General features: G+C 53.9%; 1 protein-coding gene across 1 annotated transcript; it reads right to left on the reverse strand.

Annotated features, from left to right (window-relative positions):
- Nucleotides 1-3,522: 3,522 nt before the first annotated feature.
- SDC4 (syndecan 4) lies at nt 3,523-20,861 on the reverse strand. The gene is made up of 5 exons (XM_040638393.1): nt 20,764-20,861; nt 9,057-9,195; nt 7,856-7,902; nt 6,809-7,007; nt 3,523-3,834 (listed from the first exon to the last, which is right to left on the reverse strand). Exons 1-5 carry the CDS (start codon nt 20,830-20,832, stop codon nt 3,683-3,685), a joined length of 606 nt encoding a protein of 201 aa, XP_040494327.1. The 5' UTR covers nt 20,833-20,861; the 3' UTR covers nt 3,523-3,682.
- Between the last annotated feature and the right edge of the window lie 299 nt (nt 20,862-21,160).

The following is a 21,160-nucleotide window of genomic DNA, read 5'->3' on the forward strand; positions in this document are numbered from 1 at the left end:
TGGGGCCTCTTGTCAACAGCCAGCACCAACTTGCCAGACCTGTGAGTGAGCCACCTTGGAAGTGGGCCCTCCAGCCCAGTCAAGCTTCCAGATGGCTGCAGCCTGGTCAACATGTTGGCTACAACTTTATGAGACCCCACGACCCCCTAGCTCAGCTGCTCCCACATTCCTGATCTGCAGAAACTCTGTGAGATAGTGGTCGTAAGCCCCTACCTTTGGGGGTGATTTTGCACAGCGATAGGTAACAGAGGGGCCTTCTGGCCAAAAGATGGCGCTGAGGATGAGAATAAAGTGCCTTTCATTGAGCACTTATTGCATACCGGGCTCTGACCTTCCCCCCTGCAGGCCATTGGTGCACAAGGCAACAGCTGGTCAAAGCTGAAATCCAAGCCCAGAGGTCTGGATTTCTGAGATTTCTGAGACAGTGGACATGTTCTGCTCTGTCTGCTCTGGCCCAGGGTAGCCAGCAGCTGCACGTGGCCGTTGATCACTTGAGACGTGGCTAGTACAACTGAGGAACTGAGTTTTTCGTTTTTAAAAATCCACTTCAATGGAAACAGCCACGTGGCCAACAGCTACTGTACTGGAGAGCGCAGACAGGCCTGACAGACGCGGGGAACTTCTGCGAGAACCGGGTTATCAGGGACAGGGACACACGCGAGCCTCACGGAACTCAGGAAAACAAGGCGTAGTGGGCGCCTTGGGAGGGACTTGAGACCAGACTCGCTGCTTCAGGGGGGGTGAATGGGTCCCGAGCAGCCTCCAATGAAGGGGCCTTGGGCCACATAAACCCTTTGATGGGGAGTGTGGTTGCAGACAGACTCCAGAGCCCAAATGCCTGGGTTCAAATCCCACCTCTGCCGCTGATGAGCTGGGTCACTTCGGACAAGTCCTGCAACCTCTTAGCTGTAGTGTCCCCATCCGTATAACGCGGACACTAACAGCACCTTCTTTGTGGAATTGTTGTGCCGATAAAGTGGGTTCCGCCATGAAGCATCGAATGGGTTCTGGCACACGCATGTGACGTGAAGGTTTGTTTCCACTGCCGGTTCCTCTGTATCCTTCCCCTGACCCCAGCCAAGCACTGGGCCACATGGCACCAAGGTCAGACCCCCAAAGCCCAAGGCCCTGGAATTAACGTTTAACTCTGCAGACAAGCTAAGGGCAGCTTTCCCACTTGGTAAAAAGGCTCTTCCCAGGACCGAGAGAGGCTTCGATGGCGTTTGTCCAGTTACCGCAATGCCTGCAGTGGCCAAGCGGGCGACATGAGTGACAGTAGGTGGACAGAGACTGTGGCGAGGCAGGGAACCCATCTAGACAGGATCCTGCCTGTGGGCAACTTCCAACTGTGGCCACGAGGCCGGAGTGGAGCCAAATCTTGAGTTTTCCCCAGAGAAGTGGTGAATTTGGATGTATATGGGGGACATCATTTCTACAGCTGGCGCCTAATCCAAGGACTTTGGTGTTTTGTTTTTGCAACAAGGCGTCATCTGAACAAAACCAAGGCAGGCACGACAAGCCCACAGGCCGCCATGTGCACTTTCTGACTCTCCTCCTCTCCAAGCCCTTTCTTGGCTTCTTACGTCTCTGCCTCCGGTGTCTGGCACCCCAATTCTCTCAGGCTCTACTGCTATCAAGTGATATAGAACCCAAAAGGGATGACCTCTTACAAACTTTAAAATGACAGGAAAAAAAAAAAAAGACAGAGACAGGCAATCTAGAAAGTACCAGGTTTTATTATCTTATCAAAAAAAAAATTAAGTAACAGACAACAGTGTGAGGTGGCTACAAGAGGTGCTCACTCCCAACATAGCCAGAAGGACATGGGGTGGGGGGGCGGTGCACAGGACCCAGCCAGCTGGGACCCTGGGTTGTGGTGGTGGAAGGTGCAGGAGGCAAGGGCGACTCCCCTGTACCCCCAGCCAGTGGGGTCAGGAGAAGCAGCAGCCTGTCCAGGCTAAGCCACCAGTCCTCCTCTTTGTGGAGAGGGAGGGTCGCCATTAACAAGCTCCAGAGCCAGGGCCCAGTCAGCCCTCCCCCATCCCCCCCTTTGTCCAGGGAGACCAAGGCTCCCCCCTGCAAGGCTGGGGCTGGGACTTGTTAAGCCAGTTTAGTTCTCTAGCAGTGCGGTTCAACAGGTGGACGTGGTGTCTACCTGCGTGTTCACTATAGCAGCCACGAGCCACATGTGGCAAACGAGCACTTGAAATGTGATTAGTGTAAATGAGGAATGAATTTTTAACTTTATGTGATTTTCATTGATTTGAGTAGCCACGTGGCCAGTGGCCACTGTAGCCAATAGCACAGCTCTCCAATTTTCTTGTGAATGTGGAAAGAGCAAACAAAGGAACACCAGTTGGGCTCAAAGCACGAGCTAGAAAGAAGGCAGAATTGTCTACCCTCAACTATTCCAGCCCAATCAGAAGGCACCAGGAACAGAGACAGAGAGAGAAAAAGAGAGAGAGAGAGAGGCAAAACCCCACTCAGCCACACAAAAACCCACTCACTCAACCATCCAGCCAACTTCAAATGGGACATATCACACTATTTCCTGAAAAAATATATTTATCTATTTTTCTAGAACCAAGGCAGAATAATAATATATTACAAGAAAAGAGACACAAATATCCCACCATCCCCCACACTGTATTTTGGGATCTTCTAGAAAACTTTCAGCAAAAGCTACTTCTTAGAGGAAGCAGCTTCAGAAAGGGCCAAGGTCATGAGCCGGGGAGTGTTAAGTTAAAAAAAAAAAAAATGGGGAGGATATTTAAAGAAAAAGAGGGAAGAGGGCCCTGTCTGAAGCTATAAATAGTAAAAAAAAAAAAAAAAAAAAAAAAAAAAAAAAAAAAAATTAATAAAAATCATTATCTCCGTCTCTTCTCTCATTTTTGAGAAATAAAAATAAAAAAACCATTAAATACAAACTGAGCAGGTACTGTGGAACGTGCAAGAGAGCGGAGAACATCTCGGCGTCGGCACACTTGCCCAGGCAGAGGCTCTGCACCAAGGAATGAACCATTCAGAAAAAAATACCCCACCAAAGGTAGATTTGCAATACTCAGCAAATCCATTTCGGTATGAACTTGGAGTTCTTCTCCCCACCCTCCCTCCTACCCCACCCCCTCCCCCAAATAAAAACGGCTGATTTCCAAAAGTCACTAGAAGGAGCCGAGAATGGCCCAAGGTATACCACAGACTCCTGCAGTGTGGTCACAAGTGCCCTTTGACGGACACATCTCAAGGTGCAGATGGCAGATGGTTCTAGTTCCTTCTCCCAGCTCCTTTTCACAAGAGGGAGGGAGAAGGCTGCTGGGGGCAGAGCTCCAGCAGGACTCCTGTCCCAGCTGCAGAGGGGCTCTGGGGGAGGCATGTTCACGATAGGTTGTAAGCTGGGCCCACATTTTAAGTGTAAGATTAAGAAATGATCTAATCCCAGACCTGCCTTCAGCAAGGCCAAGTGTAACCCTATTTTTCTGCCGGGACAATCGAGGCCCAGAGAATCAAGAAGAGGCAGGCAGGAACAGAAGATGATGTCTCTTCTGACGCTTGAAACAGAATCAGAGCTGGAGATGCCGACAGGTCAGTATTAGGTTGCCCTCCCCTTACCCTAACGTCCACCCTTCAAAATCCTCCAGCTTCCCTCCCCGCAGAGGTCCAAGCCAGTGCCCAGGTGGGCGCTTCAGGCATAGAACTCGTTGGTGGGGGCTTTCGTGTAGATGGGTTTCTTGCCCAGGTCATAGGTGCCTTCGTCCTTCTTCTTCATGCGGTACACCAGCAGCAGGACCAGGAAAACGGCGAAGAGGATACCCACGCCGCCACCCACGATCAGAGCTGTAGGGGAAGAACGGCAGAGCTGCGGGTCAGGACTTTGGGTACACTGCCAAATCCCCCCGTTCAGCTCTCTCACAACTGGACGTGCTCCCCTTTGCTGTCGCCTGTGCCTGGCATGACCTCATTCACAAGACCAGGGTCGGGGTGGGGGTCACCGTAAGTCACTGAAAACCACAGAGCTAGGGCGGCAAAGCCATCATTCCAACCTGCACCTGCTGGAGCCCAGAGCCAGGCACGCGCCCCAGCAACAGCTCAGCACTAACGGGGCCAGGAGCTGGCAAGCCCGTAGGCGGCCACCATCTGCCTTACAGCACAGGCCCGAGCACAGCGGACTGCGAAGCGGGCTGTGTGCACATACCCACACAGGCGGGTTTACACGTTCTCCACACACGCAGGTGCACACTACCAAACACAGCTCGAACACACGAACATGGCCAAGCTACTGTGTCACAGACAATGACATACTGTGGTTTCCCCTCCTACGTGTGCCGCTGGTGGCTGAGGCCTACGACCCACTTCCATTACTCATCGCTGGCTGTGTGATCGGGCGAGTTCCTTCATCTCTCTCATTGCAAAATCGAAATAGGAGGACCTTTCTCACACATCTGTCCTAAGGATTAAATAAATTCACCCACCGAAAGTACTTAGAACAATGCATGGCAGAGGCTCAGTACTCACTAACTGTAAACCTCGGGGGTTTCTATCTGTGTCCCTAACACCCTGGGACACAACTGGGCCTGGCACGACAGTTAGGTGCTTCTGAAATGACTCTCCCAATTCAGTGCAGACAGGAGCGCTGGCCAAGGGTGCCTACTGGTGTCAGGCAGATGCGGGCTGCTAACCTCAGGTGAACAGCTATTTTGCAGTGTGCCAGGCCGCCTGAAGGGGCTCATTCCTGTTTGTTGAGGGGGCAGGGATACCTCACAGAATCCTTGCTGTGGCAGATTGAGTTCCCTAATTCGGTCTTACTAGGGCTAAGGAGATCAATTTTCCATCCTGGCACACACTCCAAATCTATACGCAGAATGGGGGCAGAGTGGCACAGAGGAGCCCGGTAAGGTTCTTTCTTGGCTAAAACTCTATGAAAAGGCAGCAACAAAGTGACCCCAGGAAATACAGAAAAAGCACATGGAATGAGGTATCAACTCCATGACTGTTTTTATCATTTTTCTCTCTGATACCACCGCCCCACCACCATGGGCTCCTCTTATCAGGACCTTGGTCTGCGCTGGGGCTCTCCACTAGGTTAAGGTTCAAGGACAGTCTCAAATGTGACTTTGGTCCTAGGTTCAAATGCCAGGGCTACCACTGCCTAGTTTTGTGACTTTGGACAAGGGATTTGGCTTCTCTTGAGCCTCCGTTTCCTTATCTGTAAGAGTACAGAGAGCCAGCCGTACCTGTCTGATAGGGTTGTGGAGACCCAGCGAGGGGTATCTGTGGACCAGGTGGCATCCAGCAAGCACTTGAGAAACTTCCAGGTGCCACTGAGATGCTACTAGAACGGAGGGTCCCACCCCAATTAGCGCAACGACGTAACTTCCCCCATGAAGATCTTATGCTTGTCTAACTCTCAGCTGGAAGATTTAAGAGATACCTGGCTTTGGTTCTGTCTCTTTTGCTATGTGACCCAAGCGAGTGGTTTGCTTTCCCTGGGCTTCAGTCTTCCCATTTGTAAGACACACTTGGTTGGACTAGATCAGTGGTTTTAAAATTTTTCTTTAAAAGCAGCAGAAGCCTTAGTTGGTGAAAGCAAAACCTTATGCTAATCCCAGGGATGCCAGCTAAAAGTGAAACTCTGTGGTTGAAAAAGATGGGGGAAGTTTTACCAAGTATTTTGAAGCTCAGAAGCTTAAAAGGTCTCTCAGGGCCCCTCTAGTTAAAACAGCACCCCCTAACCCCTCCCGTCTTACATCGCACAGCAAGTAGTGAAGAAAAAGGAGAAAGAACATTGGTTCTGGTACCAGGAGGCCAGGGTCAGGACTGAGCTGGGCCCAAAGTCACCTGGGGTTATATTCTTCCAGGAAGCCTTATCTGCAAAATGCAGGGCACAGGGCGCTTTCCTTGTACCTCAAGCCTCCCAGGAGGTGCCCGCCCAGCTGGCTGCTAGGAGGCGGGTGTAACTGAGCCTGGGCCCAGGGCGCCCACTCACCAGGCCGGTTCATGCAGACAGGCCCTTGGCCTATAAAACTTGGCCAGAAAGAGAGTTCCCTCTGACAATCCACTCCCCAGCTTTGGAGATCCCAAAGCTGCCAGGGAGAGAGGGAACCGTCACCACCCCAGATGAAGGCCACACCCAGAGCCCCACCCTGGGACAGAGCTTCCACGATAGCACACCACAGTCAAGAACCCTGGGGCTCTCACATCAGGCCAAACACTGAACCCCTCTCTCTAGGCCTCAGTGTCTTCATCTGTCCTATGAAGGTTCCCAGTATGCCATCTAGTATGAAAAGTCAATGAAGACTCAATGACAGATTATTTCAGATTCTAATTTTCATGGAGTCATGACACAAACCCAAGGGGTAGCATTGTACCCATTTATAGAGGAGTAAACTGAGGCTCATCTCCTCCACTAGGGTTGGAAAGCTTCTCAGGCAAGGTCACAAGGTCACTCTGTCAAGTGGCACAGCAGGGGGATGGGGAGCCAGCCCAACCCAAAGAAGTCTCAGGACTTTCAAGGAAGTTAATGTTTAATAATTAACTCCCCGGGGACCAACGCCAGGCTGTGCAAATGTTTTAAAAACAAGACAGAAGGACTTCAGGCAAGTGACCCACTCTTAGGCTATTCTTTAGAAGCCTTTGATATGCAATTCCTCCCCCCTTCCACCAGGCTTCAGAGCCACCCCCTAGGGAGGTGTGGTTCCTTGAGTCTCCAGGGTACCCTGTGGTGGGAAGGAAGGGTAGACGGGCTCTGTGTCTGCAGCACTATCTCCTCCTGAGTCCTCTTCCCCTTCCAACTCTCTGGTGCAGAACTTACCTGCCAGAACCTCTGTCCTCTCAAACATGCTGCTGCCCTGCGCAGTGCTGGACATGGACACCTTGTTAGACACATCCTCATCCCCTTCGAAGGGTGAGATCCTTTTGGGGATGACCTCGTTCTCCTCCAATTCCTTGGGTTCGGTCGGCACCCAGCTCCCAGGCCCTGCCCTCTCAGGGATGTGGTTCTCTAGAGGCACCTGGATGGGGTGCAAGGAGAAGAGACAAACTCAGCGTGGTCTGGGTTCATGATGAACCCAGGGCAGGGGCAGGAACATTCACCCAGGGAGGGAGTCTGCTTTTGCCATCTCACTGGCTGAACCAGGTGGTCCTGGGACAGAAAGCAGCACCAACCTCTCAACAATGATGCCGTCGAATGCTCACCCTCAACCTTTTCAGATCTGCCCTCGATGGGGCATGAATAATGTGACTGGGGGTGCAGGGAAGCAGGTGTTCCCACTGCCTGCTGGGTAGTGGTATTCGAGAATCACCACCCCGGAGGGCAGTGTGGCAAAGCTGCAGAAACTGCTGGCCCTTTAAGGCAATACCTTTGCCTCTGGGACTCTGTCCCAAGGAGCAATTTGGAGATTTGAGTGAAAGAAGCTTGCTGTAGGGTTATAATTTTAGAAAATCAAAAAATCATAAGCAACATTTCCATCAATAAGGGAAAAGCAGTGAACTATGATTATGTGGCCTATAAAAATGATCAGGAAGCACATTTAATTATGTGAGGAAATAAATTCAAACACTCATGACCACTTTAAGTGAAAAATACAGCACACAAAACCATATACAATTTGATATTACTGTTGGGAAATGCCTAGAAATGCGCAGAAAAGGGGCTAGAAACACATCTAAGTGTTGACAGTGATTATCCCCGCAGGAAGGCTGGCCTACCCATGACCCACCCTTGCGCCTGCCCCTCGGGAGCCAGGGCCACAGATAAAAGCTTTCCTGCAGAGTGAGGTCAGACACTCATTTATGGGCCCCTCTCGACAGGTGTTATAGAGGAGTAAGTGGAGAGAGGCAAAAGCATGGAATTACTCACCAGGGGCTGGATTACTTTGGGGAAGATCTGGGGGTCCTCTGAGTCATCTGGAAAGTCAGAAAGGCTGTGTGAGTGTGAGGTCACTTCCCCTTAAATAAAGGACCTCTCCCTTCTTCGGCCATGGCTGGTGGGAGTCCTAACGTACAACCAGCCCTCAAACGCTCCATGTACAGCAAGTGACCATTCCCACCCCAGCTTCAGTCACCTCATCTGTAAAATGGGGCTCCAAATACTGGCCTCCTTGGTTCTTCACAAGAAGGCTGAGCTGGTGGCTGAGCAGAGGGGAGGGGGCTGAGCTCCGAACCCTTGCTCTCTAATGTATGGATCTGGACCGATAGCATCCCCTGGGAGCCGCTTAGAAATGCAGAACTTCAGGGCCCACTGAATCAGAGCCTGCATTTTCCTAAGATCCCCAGGGGATTCTTTTGAGAAGACTCTAGATTGTAATATTAAATATTGGAACTTGCAACATTAAAATATATCCTGAGTGCTTGGTATATGTGCCAAGAGAGCTTCAACTCAGTCCAATTCCCAACACACTGCTTTACTATTTTACAGATTTGGAAGCCAAGGCTCAGAGGTCACAGAGAGGCAGTATGAACTCAAGACTACGTGACCCCAAGGCTCAGACTTCAAATCGTCACACTACTGTGCACCGAGGATGGACGCTTCTGAGTGGCAGCCAAGGTGGGGAGTCACCAAAGACCATGATGAGCCCTGCCCCTCCCCCTAGTCCAGCCCACCCCTCCCCCCCACAGGCCTGGGCCCCTTCATCCACTCCCCCCTTTGAAGCAGGAGCTCGTTCCTGGGTCCGCACCCACACCTTTGCCCACACACACGCTCCCAGGCTTTTGAGCTGGTCCTTTTCCTTTTCATAAGAAGAAAACACTATCAGTTCTTTCCAGTCCCCCCCTCCCCCCGCCAGGCCCCCAGCCACAGGCAGACAGGTCCAGGCTGGTGCTCGGAAAACCTAGAGCTACAAATGAACTCAAGGCAACAAATAACTCTCCCAAGGAGGGTTGTCAGGGACGGAAGAGGGTTCATAGTTACTTTTGTTTCCTCTTTATGGAGAGGGGAGGAGCACTGTAGGAAAATCCCCACACAAACCCAAGTCTCAAAGCAAGCTCGCTACCCTGTGCTCGGTGAGACCACTTTCCCTCCAGCCCCATGACCCCAGGCCTGGCCACCACACCCTCCATACCCAGATCTCCAGAGCCAGACAGCTCAAAGTCATCGGGTTCCTGCCCAGGCCCCCCAATATCCTCGTCATCTGGTAGGGCTCCAGAAAAGTATCGGCCTTCTAGGAGGTCTTGGGGGTCGATGACTTCGGTCTCTCGGATCTAGGGTGAAAAAGGAGAGTCACGTCAGCCACATCAGTAGCCCCCCAGTGCTCTATCGCAAGGCCCCGAGCCCCAAAAGGCAGTGAAGTGGGCATTCAGTAAGATAATCTGGGGTGCTGGAAGGTAATGAGGCCAGAACTTGAAGACCTGGGTCCTGCACCCCTCCTGGTCCCTAACTTGCTGTGTGACCTTAGGCAAATCTCTTTCCCATCCTGGGCTAATAAAAATCATAAAGTTGGCAATAATCAGAACATCAAATATTACTGGGTACCGTTGACTAAGCAATCACTATGTGTTGGTCCCTGTTCTTAACACCAAAGGCATATCTTTAACCTCATTTTACAACAGAGGAAACTGGGCATTTCCTTCTAACACGAGCAGCAGGTGCGAGAGTGAAGATTCAGCATCGAGCTGCCTGACCGCAGAACCACGAAGTCTGGAGGATATGACACTGCAGGGCTCTAGGGTGCAGATGAAGTCACGGCTGATTCACCTGAGGCAGGGAGAGGGCTGGTGGCCCGGGTCTTGCCCAGCCCAGGACACCTTTCCCAGCTGACTCAGTCTGGGCTGGGACAGACAGGGCTGGCTCACCCACACCCCAGGGCAGCCTCAAGCCAGGCGCTGCGCAGACCTGGTGACTCACAAGTCCAGAAGCATACTCTCGTACTCAGCTTTCCAGCATCTCCCACAGATCTGCTCAGCACCAGCACTAGGGAGGGAGCACCCACAAATGTCCTCGGCCCCTACCCCACGGGGACCCAGCCTGTCCCATCACAGCAGAATCTTAAACCTACTTCCACCAAGAAGCTTTCAAAGGGAAATTTCCAAGGTCCAGGGAGACAAAGACTTCCCCAAGGTCCTGTAAGTACATCAGCTACTCTGTTCCCATCCACCAGAGCTCACAAGGGTAGGAAACATTCAGAATGCCTACCACCTTCCTCTTAGCTCTGGGGCTAAGGCTTCCCAAAGAACAACAGCCCTGAGCAAAGTTCATTTTTCTTCGCTGATTAACTCAAATACTAAAGTGCCTACTATTTGCCAAAAGAGTTCGGGTTTCCATGAAGTTCAATACACATCCCTCCTCTAAAACATTCTCCTCTTCTTTCCCCGAGCCCCTAACTGTAGGAGACCGGGGCTGTGCTCAGAACCACCAAAATACTAGCTACAGAGGCCAGGGAGGTCCCGTCCTCTCATTTCACAGAATTTGAGAGATTCTGAGCCCTGGACAGGGCAGTGACTTGCCTAAGATCACATAACTAAGTTAGCCAGGCAGCTCAGAATGGAGATGCCAGGTGTCTGATGGCCCCAGGCTGTCCTTCACCCAGCTGAGACTGCCAGTGACACAGGGGGGAGCCCGAGAAGGAATATCTGTTCCTAGGACAAGGTAAGCATTGCAGGAGAGGCTCAGGCTTGTCCTATACTTCCGTCACTGGCTTCCGGGGAGAGGCGGGCAGGACCTGACTGTCATGCCCTCTTCCACCCCAGCAAGGGCAGATGCTGGATTCCCGGAAGGGAGGGGGGTCAGGCTAGGGGGAAGGCAGTGGGCACGCAGCCCTCTTCCACCGGATGGGAGAATCTTTGCTGAACACTGGGCACACGTGGGGGTGGGGAGCCAGAAAGGGGTTAAGCGCTGGTTGGGGATGACTTCATGGCTCGGGAATCAGGAGCTGCTGAGCTGCTGGTGTTGGAATTCCAGCCCCCGCACACAGCCCCGTGCCTGTGGCTTCGGTTTGGCAGCTCGGGAGGAAGGCCACGGTGGTTGCGAAACTGTCCCTAGGGCGAGGTCCCTGTGCTCCAACCCCCATCTCCTGCCGTGAATTCCCCCAGGCCCAAAATCTGAAAGAGCAGGACCTCCTAAGCCCTTAGCAAATGAAGTACGTCCTCCTGATAGATCTTGTGCAGAAGTGGAACCGGGGCCTCAGAGAGGTTAAGTGGCCAGCCCAAGGTCACATCGGCAGAAGTGGCCACTCTGGACCAGAACGCAGGCCAGGTCACCTGAGCCTTTAACCACGTGCTCATGAACACACCTGTACATAGATGGAGTGGCCGGCCAACCAAGCTAGGAGGGAGCCCTGTTGAGTGGAAGTCAAATCCAGCCCAGGAGAGAAAAAAGGTACTTTGGCCACTTGTCGACCTGGCCTGGAGACCAAACCACCTGTGGGAGTCAGGGGCTGGGGTCCCAACACTGGGCAGTTTCAGGCTGGAGACCCTCCCCACCCAGTTCTTGTCCCCCTTGTCCCCCGGAGCCCTGGAATGTTGTTTACACATCCTGCCCTTCTTTTACTATGTGAAAGTGCTAAGGGGTGTTTCAAAACAACCCATGGCATTGGCATGCTGATTGGCTGAGAGTTACCAGCTCCAGTTTTTCATTAGCCAAACGGAGGCAAAGAGAGGAGGCAGGTATGGTGGTCTCGAAACCAAAGCTGAAACCCAGATTCTCTGGCAGCTCAGCCCTCTTAGGGGTCACCTGGTGATCCCTCCTCCTTCCTTTCTATACCACGTTCCTGGGGAGGATAAACAGCTTGACTAAGGATGCACCAGGGGTCAGCGGCAGGGCCAGGTCACACACCTATCCCAGGGCTCTCAAGGCTGCGTTACAGGAGCCAACGTGCTTTCCTCCAGCAAGGCACAGGGCCTGGAAGCAGCTTTGTGGAGTGTGCTCATGGGAGGGCACAGGAAGACAAATCCTTCTCCCACTCCAGAAGCACCCTCTCTGCCTGAGACTCCACAAGAGGGAAATTCTCAAGTGGGAACCCTTTAGGACTAGGTCAGCAAGAGAGGACCAAGCCCCACGGGATCGTGGGCAAGCATCCCTTTGTGTGTATGGGGACGGGGGGCATGCCAACAGCCCTCCCTTGCCTCACCTGCTTTGCAGACAAGGCCCATTCAGTCTAGGGTGGATGTGAAGACCCAGGCTACTCAGCAGTCAGACCCAGGTCTGACCAGAGGCCCCGCCACCCCTGCTCCCGGCTGAGCTTACCCGTCTGTTCTCCACTCACCCCCATCCCTGCCTTCCGACCATGTGTTCACGGGTGTGCACGCACACACAGGCACCCTCTCTGGGCCCTCGGGTCTCCTTTCTCACAGACTCCAACAGAACTCACCAGCTCAACAGGTCAGTGGGCCTGGGTCCCACAGACCCTGCTTGCCCCAGGCCGTTGGGCACCTGGGATTGGTGCCCGGGGGTTGAGATGCTGGATGCCCCCCCAGATTATCCACAGAAGAGGGCGTAGGTGCTCTTTTGTTCTAAAGGAACTAACACCTGCCACCAGAAGGTAACTGAAGTCACTGAGCCCAACGGTCTCATTTTATAACCCAGCAAACAGATTAAAAGACAAAGGACTTCGCCAAGGTCACCCAAGCAGTTGGCAGCAGAGCTGGACTTAGAACCTAGGTCTCCTGGCTCCAGGCCGGAGTTGTCCCCCCCCTGCTTCAAGGATTTTGGCTCCAAAACTAAGGGTCTCAGCAAACCCACAGGCTGCAGCTGTCACTCGACCTATTCCGCATTCAGTCCTTACGCTATACGCACGGAGCTAGGAAAAGGTCACCAACCCCATCTGCAAGTCCTCCAGCGTCAGTCACCAGGACAAAGCCTAGGGGCTGGGGTGACTAGCTCAAGTGTCCACTGTGAGCCAGGCATCAAGCTGTATTCTTCTCTTTATGAGCTCGTTTACATTGGCCCAGCAGTCTCGTAACGGGCTCTGGCCACTTTGCAGGAAACTCAGGTGCAACAGAGTCATTTATCCAAAGTCGCACATCCAGAAAGCAACGGAGCTGGGATTTGAACCTAGATCTTTCTCAAGACCATGCTTCAGCCACAACCAGGTTTCTCACTGCCACCCACGCGTCACCTCTCCACCCCAACCCCACACTGCCAGGCCGGGCTCCACCAGGGAGCAAACAAAGGTGAAAGTGATATTGCTTAAACAAAAGAAGAAAACCTTGGCCGGGGCACCAGCGAGAAGTTCAGGGTCAAGGCCTGGTTTGCTGGTGGGAGGAAAAGAGGGAGGAGAGCCTCCCCCCCCCCCCCCCGCGCCCTCAGGCTCCTCCCCAGCAGAGGTAGGGTCAGGGACACACCTGACCCTTCTTTCAGGAGGTGAGACCAGAAGGACAACCATGCAAGCCAAACTGGGGGGGTGGGGTGCGCAAGAACACTGGGCTCCAACTACTGAACCCACCAGAATGATTCTGACCGGAGATTCCCCAGAAATGGCCTCGGGTACAATCACTGTCTGCCACCATCCCCCTTTCTGAAGGGTCAGATATCCCCCAGAAGGAGTAAACCCGGGAGCCACAATCAGAGCTCTACACCTCGGCAGAAACGAAGGATCTGCCAGCAGAGTGGTTACCCACAAGCAAAGTACAGTCTGGCCACTTCCTAACTACAGGAGTCTTGGGGTGTACCCTCAGCTTTCTCTTCTGGTAACCAGGGCTGGGAGCCCCCTGCAGGATGATGAGGATTAAGTGCAATGCATTAGCGTGTGCAAGGGACTCAGCATATGGCCTGGTACACAGCAGGTGCTCAATGAGTAGCAGCTATTATTAATCCCCACCTGCCTTCCTCCTTCTGGCTAACGGGATTAGTGCTCAAAGGGTCAGAGAGACCTGGGAAAAGCTGTGAAGCCATTCCATTGTTAGAAACAAGGTGGTCAGTGGACGGGGGTGTGGGGAAGTGTGCTTTGCAAATTATGAATAAATACCTATAATGGATATTTATTTTCCTTCTGGGACCAGAGACTTTTCAACAACCAATCAGGTCCCTTGAAATTGCAAAGGACCCAGAGATGGGCAGAGACCACACAACGCGGAACACCCATTCCAGGAAGACAGAGGCAGAGGAAACTCAGTTGTATTCTTGCAAAAGGAGCAAATGGCAGTGACCAGAGATGCCTGACATTCTACTTGGCAACCTGTACCCCCCAGGTATTTCCTGACCTGCCTTGGGGACAAAAAAAAAAGTATCCAAAAGGCAAAAAGAAACCACACACCAATCCACAGCCTGATGCTCTGGTATCTGAAGGGTTAAGCCAGGTCTGGGGTGGGGGTGGGGCTACGGTGGGGGTTCGAATGTCAGCTCTGCCCACTCCAAGGTCAGGTTACTCTGAACACAATCACTCAGGAGAGAAGCCAGGCTTGGCACTGCCAGCAGCCAACTTTTCACCAACCCCCCAGGGCAACCGATTCCACAGCAAGGGGGCTCTAGGATCCTGGGGTGCCAGCTAGAAATGGGGGTGGGGGTGGGAGCTCCTGCATTCTGGACATCCCCCTGCCAGCAGGTGATGGAGATTGCCCCACTGGGCCTCAGTTTGCCCACCTGTAAAAGACGGTGCTCAAAAAGACAAGCCTCCCTCTGTCTCAGGGCCTGGTAACCAAGCTGGGCACCGCTCCGATTACCGCTGGAGACAGCCGGGAGGGGGCTGGCTCCCTGAGGGCCGCAGAGACAGAGGTGCATTGAAGCTGGGGCTTGTAATCTAGGCAGCAGATCCAAAGTCCCTGCTGGATCTACAGGCGGGACGTAAACAAGCCTCCCGTGTTCTCAAGAGCAGAGTCGATAGCCTTGTCTCGGCTGATTAGATCAGCCCTGGGTGCTGGCTTCCTGCCCCTTCCCAGCCTTCCCCCTCCACCCCCTGCCCCACGTGGGGAAGCCACTGCTCCAGACCAGGTCAGTCTGTCCCACAGACGTCTCCCAGCCGGTCTTTCCCCGGGCAAGGAGTGTCCCCACTCCCTGTGACCGGCCACGCGTCATCCCTGCCCCCATGCCCGGAGGTCTGAGTGGTACAGCTAGTCCCGCAGGCCTGGCCGCGACCAGCGTGCTCCACCAAGTCACTGTTTCCACACATACCAGCCTCTCCCTGCCTCCCCTTTCCATTACCCCAGGTGTCACCTGACTAGCCAGCCTCTTCCGTGCCAGAGAAAACTGGGGCAGCGGAGCTCCCAGCCTGCAGGGTGGGGGAGGGGAGAGGCACACTAAAGAAGGGGGTGCTGAGTAGGAGGGACTGGCCAGAGGGTGCGGGTGGTGAGTAACTGGGGGCACAGACGTGGTGATAAGTAGCAGGGATAGATAGGGGGGACTGTAGAAGGCCAAAGCTGGGAAGCACTGTTCAGATCATGAAGTGATCTCCTGGGGACTCCTGGATCCCTCTGGAAAGGATAAAAAGTTTTGAACCCCAAGAACTGTAACTATCGGTTTACATTTTCAGCAGGCACTCAGATACCACCTGCCTGAAGCCAACATCTGGCCGGGGTTAAGAACCCTCGTCTAGCCACTAAGATAATTTAAGATCAAGCCAGCGCTTTACAGGTTTGCCAGACACCGATGATGACCCTCGAGTGACACAGGTGTTTTACAGAGGACACACTGGTGAAGTGACTTATTAACTAACTGCATGTCCCTGGGTGAGCAGCAGAGCTGGGATGGTGATTCAGGTTTTTCTGGCTGTGAACTGTGCCCACTTCCAGACACCCTGCCTCTAGCAGACAGGGCCAAAGGGCCTGGCCAGGTGCAGGGACGTGCCTGAAGGTCACCAGTGAGTTAATAACTAACCAGCCCGAGAAGTCAGGCTTCTAGTACTTCTAGGGTTAAGTCAGGCCCCAACTGTTGACACAGGCCTTCTCCTCCCTCTCTAGGCACCCGTGCACTGAAAACCTACTGGTTTTTCAGACACGGTACCTTCCCGTCCACCATCACCACACCCCTGTCTCCAAGGCCAGAGTGCTACTTGCAATTCACTCAGCCTCTGTAGGCCTAGAAACTCAGCCCCTCCAACTCAGGAGGGCGACCCTGTTCTGGGCTTTGTCCAGGTGGTCCCATACCCTTAGCAAAGCCCCATCACCCTCCAGGACGCAAACAGCTCAGTGAGGGGTTCCTATGGGTCCCAGCCGGAGGGGTGGGGCTGCTGAGAACTGGTTCTTGTTTAAATATAAACCCATCTGATAATTAGCAAACAGCCCACTTCTTAAACAAACAAACAGGAGATTTGAACTCCATCCACCCCACCCTAGACTCCTCTCCCTTCCCACCTTGCAGCTGTTGGGGGGAGGGTTCCAGGGGCCCTGGGAGTGGAATCCTCAAAGGTACAGGACCACCTGGCATCCTGGTCACTAAGAATGCGGCCTCCCGACCAGGCACACCCTGGGAGATTTACTTGCAGCCTTACCACCATGCCCAGGAAGCAGAGGCCGGGGAGACTGGGTGACATGCTCACAGCCATGCAGCTAGTAAGAGGTGGACTTCACACCCCTGCAAGTTAGGTCTCTCGGGCCCCAAACCACTGTTCCAGTGCTCTCCAGCCAGTTCCAGAAGCAAGGAGAGGGCATCTGAAAAATCCAAGCCTCGCGGGCTGTGATCGTATCTGGACAGCACCAGCTTTGCTCTGGGAGCTCAGACCATGGCATCTTTAACTCTGCTTTCAGGGAAACAAAGCATTACCTGCTTTGCACCAGGTCCGAAGACCAATTCTGAAGGCTGGCTGAATTCGCACCCTATGGAAGCCCACCCCCAGACAAGGCACTGGGAAGGTCTCAGGCCTAATACTAGCATTTCCGTCCATCCCCTCAAAGCCCCAGGGCACTGAGACACTATCTTTAATAGGCTCTCAGAGGACAAGGTAAAACTCTGGAGCCCATTCCAACACCCCCCACCAGAATCATCCTCCTAGCCAAGAGGTTGAAAGGAAATGGGTGACTCAGGCCAGCCACCGCTCTCCTCCAGTGACTCACAGGCCCTGTCCAGCCCCTACCCCCAATTTTAAATGGTCATTTGGAAATCACACCCACCAGTGCAGGAGGCTGAGAACGGACTAGGAGCCAATTCCTCCCAAGAGGAAACTGGGGCGGGAAGCCCAGCCTGGCTCCCAGGACCCAGCTCCTCATTCAGGACGGCCCAGCACTCCAAGTCCTTGGAAAAGCCCTCTGTTTCCAGGAGCTGGGGATGGCAGGAGCTGAATGTCTCCACCCCCCAGCTTCTCCTCTTGTTTAGGATTTTACCAAGAGGGCCAAGAAAGCTCCCCTCCCCCCACCAGTGTATTTTCAGGGCAGGAAGGACCCTTAGAGGGCTTTAGTCCAAGGTGGGCTTATTACAGAGTTCGGACACAGAGACCCAGAGATAGGCCACATTTGCTCAAGGTCACCTTGCAGTTCAGAAGCAGAATGCAAAGTATCTGCCTTCAAACCCAGCCGACTTCCTCATCTGGAATGTTCTGAGGATGCTCAAACCAGACTCCTTGTATGATCAGAGAGACCTGGTTCTGACCTTGGCAAGCCACTACCTTCCTCTGAGCATCAGCTTCTTGTAAAAATGTAGATAAAAAAAACCTACCTCACAGTATCCCTGGAAGACCTTCGTATTAGTGAGAAATAACCTCAATGCACCTTTTAGAATGAAGTTACGTGCATGAATTTATTCATTCATACAAACATTTCCTGAGTACTAAGGGACAAGTATTTCACTGAAGATGAATAGAGCAGAAATCCCCATGTGGGCGGAAGTGGTATGTGTAGTGGGGAGGGGGGGGAGGGCTGGATGTACGACTCAGAATTTGGTGGGATATATTTATTAATTATCTCACAGACTAAGTTTCTTCAAGGGAGGGAATGCATTAGATGTCCAGGGTTTCTACAGTCCCTTTCAGAGTGTAGGTATTTAATTAACAGAACACTTGAGCTGAAAAGGGCACTCAAGGTCATTTGTTTCAAACCCCATTTTACAGATGGGGGAATGTCAATCTCACAGAACCCTCTAAACCACAGCCCAAATTTCCTCTTTAGTGGCTCTCTGGGCTTCTAAGAATTCCAAAGAGCTCTCGCTGGCCACTCAAGGGTCCCAGAGCCCCTGGGCTTCCGCCCCACTCCTAACTCGGTGCAATCAAGGAAAGAATTCTCAAGGAGATCAGAAACATCTCTAAGTTGAAGTATACTTCCCCAGAACCCACTGGGCCTGGTGCCACATCAGCAGGCTGTGCCCCTGGGCAGCAACACCTCTGGGGGGGTCCGGCTCCCAAAACAAGGCTGTCTTTAATTGGCTGGGGAAGGAGTGGCAGGAAGGCAGCTCAGGGGAATGCTCCCAGCTGGACAGGAAGAACTGGTTTGGGATAGCAAGCCCCACCAGGGAAGAGGCTGGCTGCTCAGACTGGGTTCCCTTCCCAAAACTTGTGGCACCAAGCCCTTGGGGTGGGGGTAGGGTACCACCCAAGGGGAGGGCAGGCCTTTGGCTTAAACCTAAAACTTGGGGAGGGGCCTCAATAGCACTACTGGAGGGGGACCTCAGTTCCCTCATCTGTAAAGTAGGCATAATATAATCCCCACATGCTGGGCTTCAAGTGAGGATCAACTGCACCAGACCCGGCATTTGGAAAGCACTCAACAAATCATAACTGCAATCAGCAAATCCCTTCTCCCTGGGCCTGTTTTCCCCACCTGCAAAAAGAAGAAGGCAGACGTCTCCATCCTATCTATTCAGCTATGACTAGGTCTGATTTTCCTGACCACAACCTTGGCAGGAAGGGAACAGGGGAGGCAAAAGGGGAAGCCCTGTGACCCAATTAGAGGTGGAAGGTCTGTGACATTTCACCAGGAACGGGAGTGCTGAGGTCAGGATGAGAGAGACACGGACACCTCTCTCCGGAAGCAGCTGCTCAGGAACCGCTTCTCCCCAGCTGATGGGTCACCACGCGCAGGGCTGACACAGCTGCCCTCCCCCAAACCATATCCTTCCGATGGCCCCCAGGACACAGCTGTCCACTCCTCACCCTGAAGCACCTGCGGACTCAATAGCCCCTGAACCGGGACTGCCACGTGACTGCCCACGCAATGACCTCACAACCTCCTGGGCCTTTCTTTTTCCCCTACACAGCCCAGGCCGACAGGACCCAACCCCGGCATTCCTTCAGCGGTCTCCCCAGCTGCTTGACTCCAGCACATCTCTCAGGACCTAGGGAGCAGCAGGTGTAGGATGGAGTCCTGGCTCAGACACTAACCTTTCGGTCAGGTTGCCCTTGGTTTGGGGAGGTCATCACCTCACTCTGGGCCCCTGTTTCCTTCCACCTCAGAATTCCCTGAGGCTGGCCAGCCCCAAATCGCAACAGATTCTAAACTCTTGAGTTACCTGAAGATGGGACACGAGGGCAGCCCCTCGGAAAGCATCAGACGGCAGCTTATCGTAAGAGCAGGAATTTGGAAGCGCGGCTGCCTGAATGTAATGACTCAGCGCCTTACTAGCTGTGCAACCTTGGGTAAGTGAGCTACCCTCCTCAGCCTCAGGACCAATTTAAGAACAGTAAACTGCAGGGTGGTCAGAATTAAGCTGGTTGATAGGCCATTATAACAGCCATTAGAAAGCTATTAGAACACCGTAAGGCACACCATAAGCGCTAAATGTCTGCTATCATCACTGCTTGCCCTGCAATTGTGCTAGCAGGTTATTCTCAGGGTCTCACTCATTCCCCAACAGAAGCCTGCCAGGCAGAAAGGACCTTCCCCTAAGCCCAGACAAAAAGGAGCCCCATAAAGGAATCGACAATGATTAAACTCCATAGACTTGCTCCCCCTAAAAAGGGGGGCTTAAGGGCATGAAGGCGGCACAGAGCTGGGGTTCTTAGGGGGCAGACAGCCTCTCCCATCAATTCCTGTTCCCCCAACTTCCCAGATGAGATTGCCACCCTCCTCCCCCTCTAGTGGTTGGGATGAATGGAGCTTCTGGTGGCCTAGGGCTTTGTAAACTAGGACAGGGACCTGCGGGCAGTGAGGAGGAGAGCTTCTCAGGACTCACTGAGGCCTTCTCTCCCCCCAACCCCCTTTCCCCCACTCAAGGTGGGTACTCTGATTTCCTGTTCAGCAGAAATAAACAATATTCCCGCAGAAAGCAAGAGGTTCAACTTAGTGAAGTGCTGAGCCCAAACCATCCCTTCCATCCGCCCTTGAAGGGTCGGAGTCCCAACTTTGTAGGGACCCTAAAGCAGCACGGTCATCTCCTGCTGTGCTCCCCCAAGCCCGTTGTGCAGATGGGGAAACTGACACTCAGAAGGGGCAGGGCCTTGCTCTGTCACAAGCCAGTGGCGGGGCTGGGGCCAGACCTGAGGTCAGGGCTCAAGTCTTCACTCCCCGGTGTGTGAAACAACTCCCCGCACAACCGGTCCCATTCCCCCTTCCCCCTTCCGAGTACACGCAGCCCCCTGTCCCCAGGCCCTGTAGGACTCCAGAGCCGCCGCTCTGGGCGCTTACGGAGGGCGAGCAGGGGGATCCAGGACACGGAGCCTACCCCAGGATCACCAGGGAAGGGCGCGAGTGTGGGGAGAGAAGAGGTGACACCGGCTTAGTCACGTCCGAGCCTGGAGCGCGCGGCGGGGCCGAGGCCAGGGGAGGCGGGAAGAGCAACAGGCTGGGGCGCACGTTCGCGCGGGGGAGCCATCCCGGCCCGGCGCCTCCCCGTGACCCCAGAGCCAAGTTTCCAGCAAAGTTTCCCCGGCCTCGGCGTCTAGTTGGGGGAGGCGCGGTCCCCTGAGCCCCCCTATCCCAGGCCCTCAGGAACAAAGGAAGCACCGGGCCGCCCCCCAGGGATCCCCAAGCTTCTACCGATTCGGCAGCGACGGCGGGGGCGCCCACGAGGAGCATTAGCAGCGCGAGCAGGCGGGCGGGGGCCATGGTACCGCGGTCCGCAGAGGGCGCGCAGGCGAGTGGCTCGGGCGGGCGTGCGGCCCCCTCTTATAGGCGGTGGCCGGCCCCGCCCCGCCCCGCCCCGCCCCGCCGCCGCACCCCGCCCGGAATTCCCCTGCGAAAGCTGGGCCTCGAGGCGCTGCGCCCGCCCACGCGGCTGGAAACCCCGAGGGACCCGCCCGGCGCGTTCCCGCCCGGTCCCGATCTACCCCGAGTCCCTGTCCCCTTTATTTCTTTAACGTCCTGCCAGGCAGGCCCCCAGAGATCACTGCATCTAACCTCGTTTTATACCTGGGGAAACTGAGGACACGGAGTT

The sequence above is a fragment of the Ursus maritimus genome, unplaced genomic scaffold (assembly GCF_017311325.1).
Source record: "Ursus maritimus isolate PB19 unplaced genomic scaffold, ASM1731132v1 scaffold_22, whole genome shotgun sequence".
Taxonomy (NCBI): Eukaryota; Metazoa; Chordata; class Mammalia; order Carnivora; family Ursidae; genus Ursus; species Ursus maritimus.

Bases quoted from the DNA above. Each gene is read 5' to 3' on its own strand.
- SDC4 (XM_040638393.1), bottom strand. From the start codon at position 20,832: ATGGCCCCCGCCCGCCTGCTCGCGCTGCTAATGCTCCTCGTGGGCGCC. The intron at 7,903-9,056 runs GTATGGAGGGTG...CTGACTTTCCAG, and splicing joins GTCTGGCTCTGGAGATCTGG to ATGACTCAGAGGACCCCCAG. The intron at 3,835-6,808 runs GTAAGTTCTGCA...CTTCCCCTACAG, and splicing joins GAGGACAGAGGTTCTGGCAG to CTCTGATCGTGGGTGGCGGC.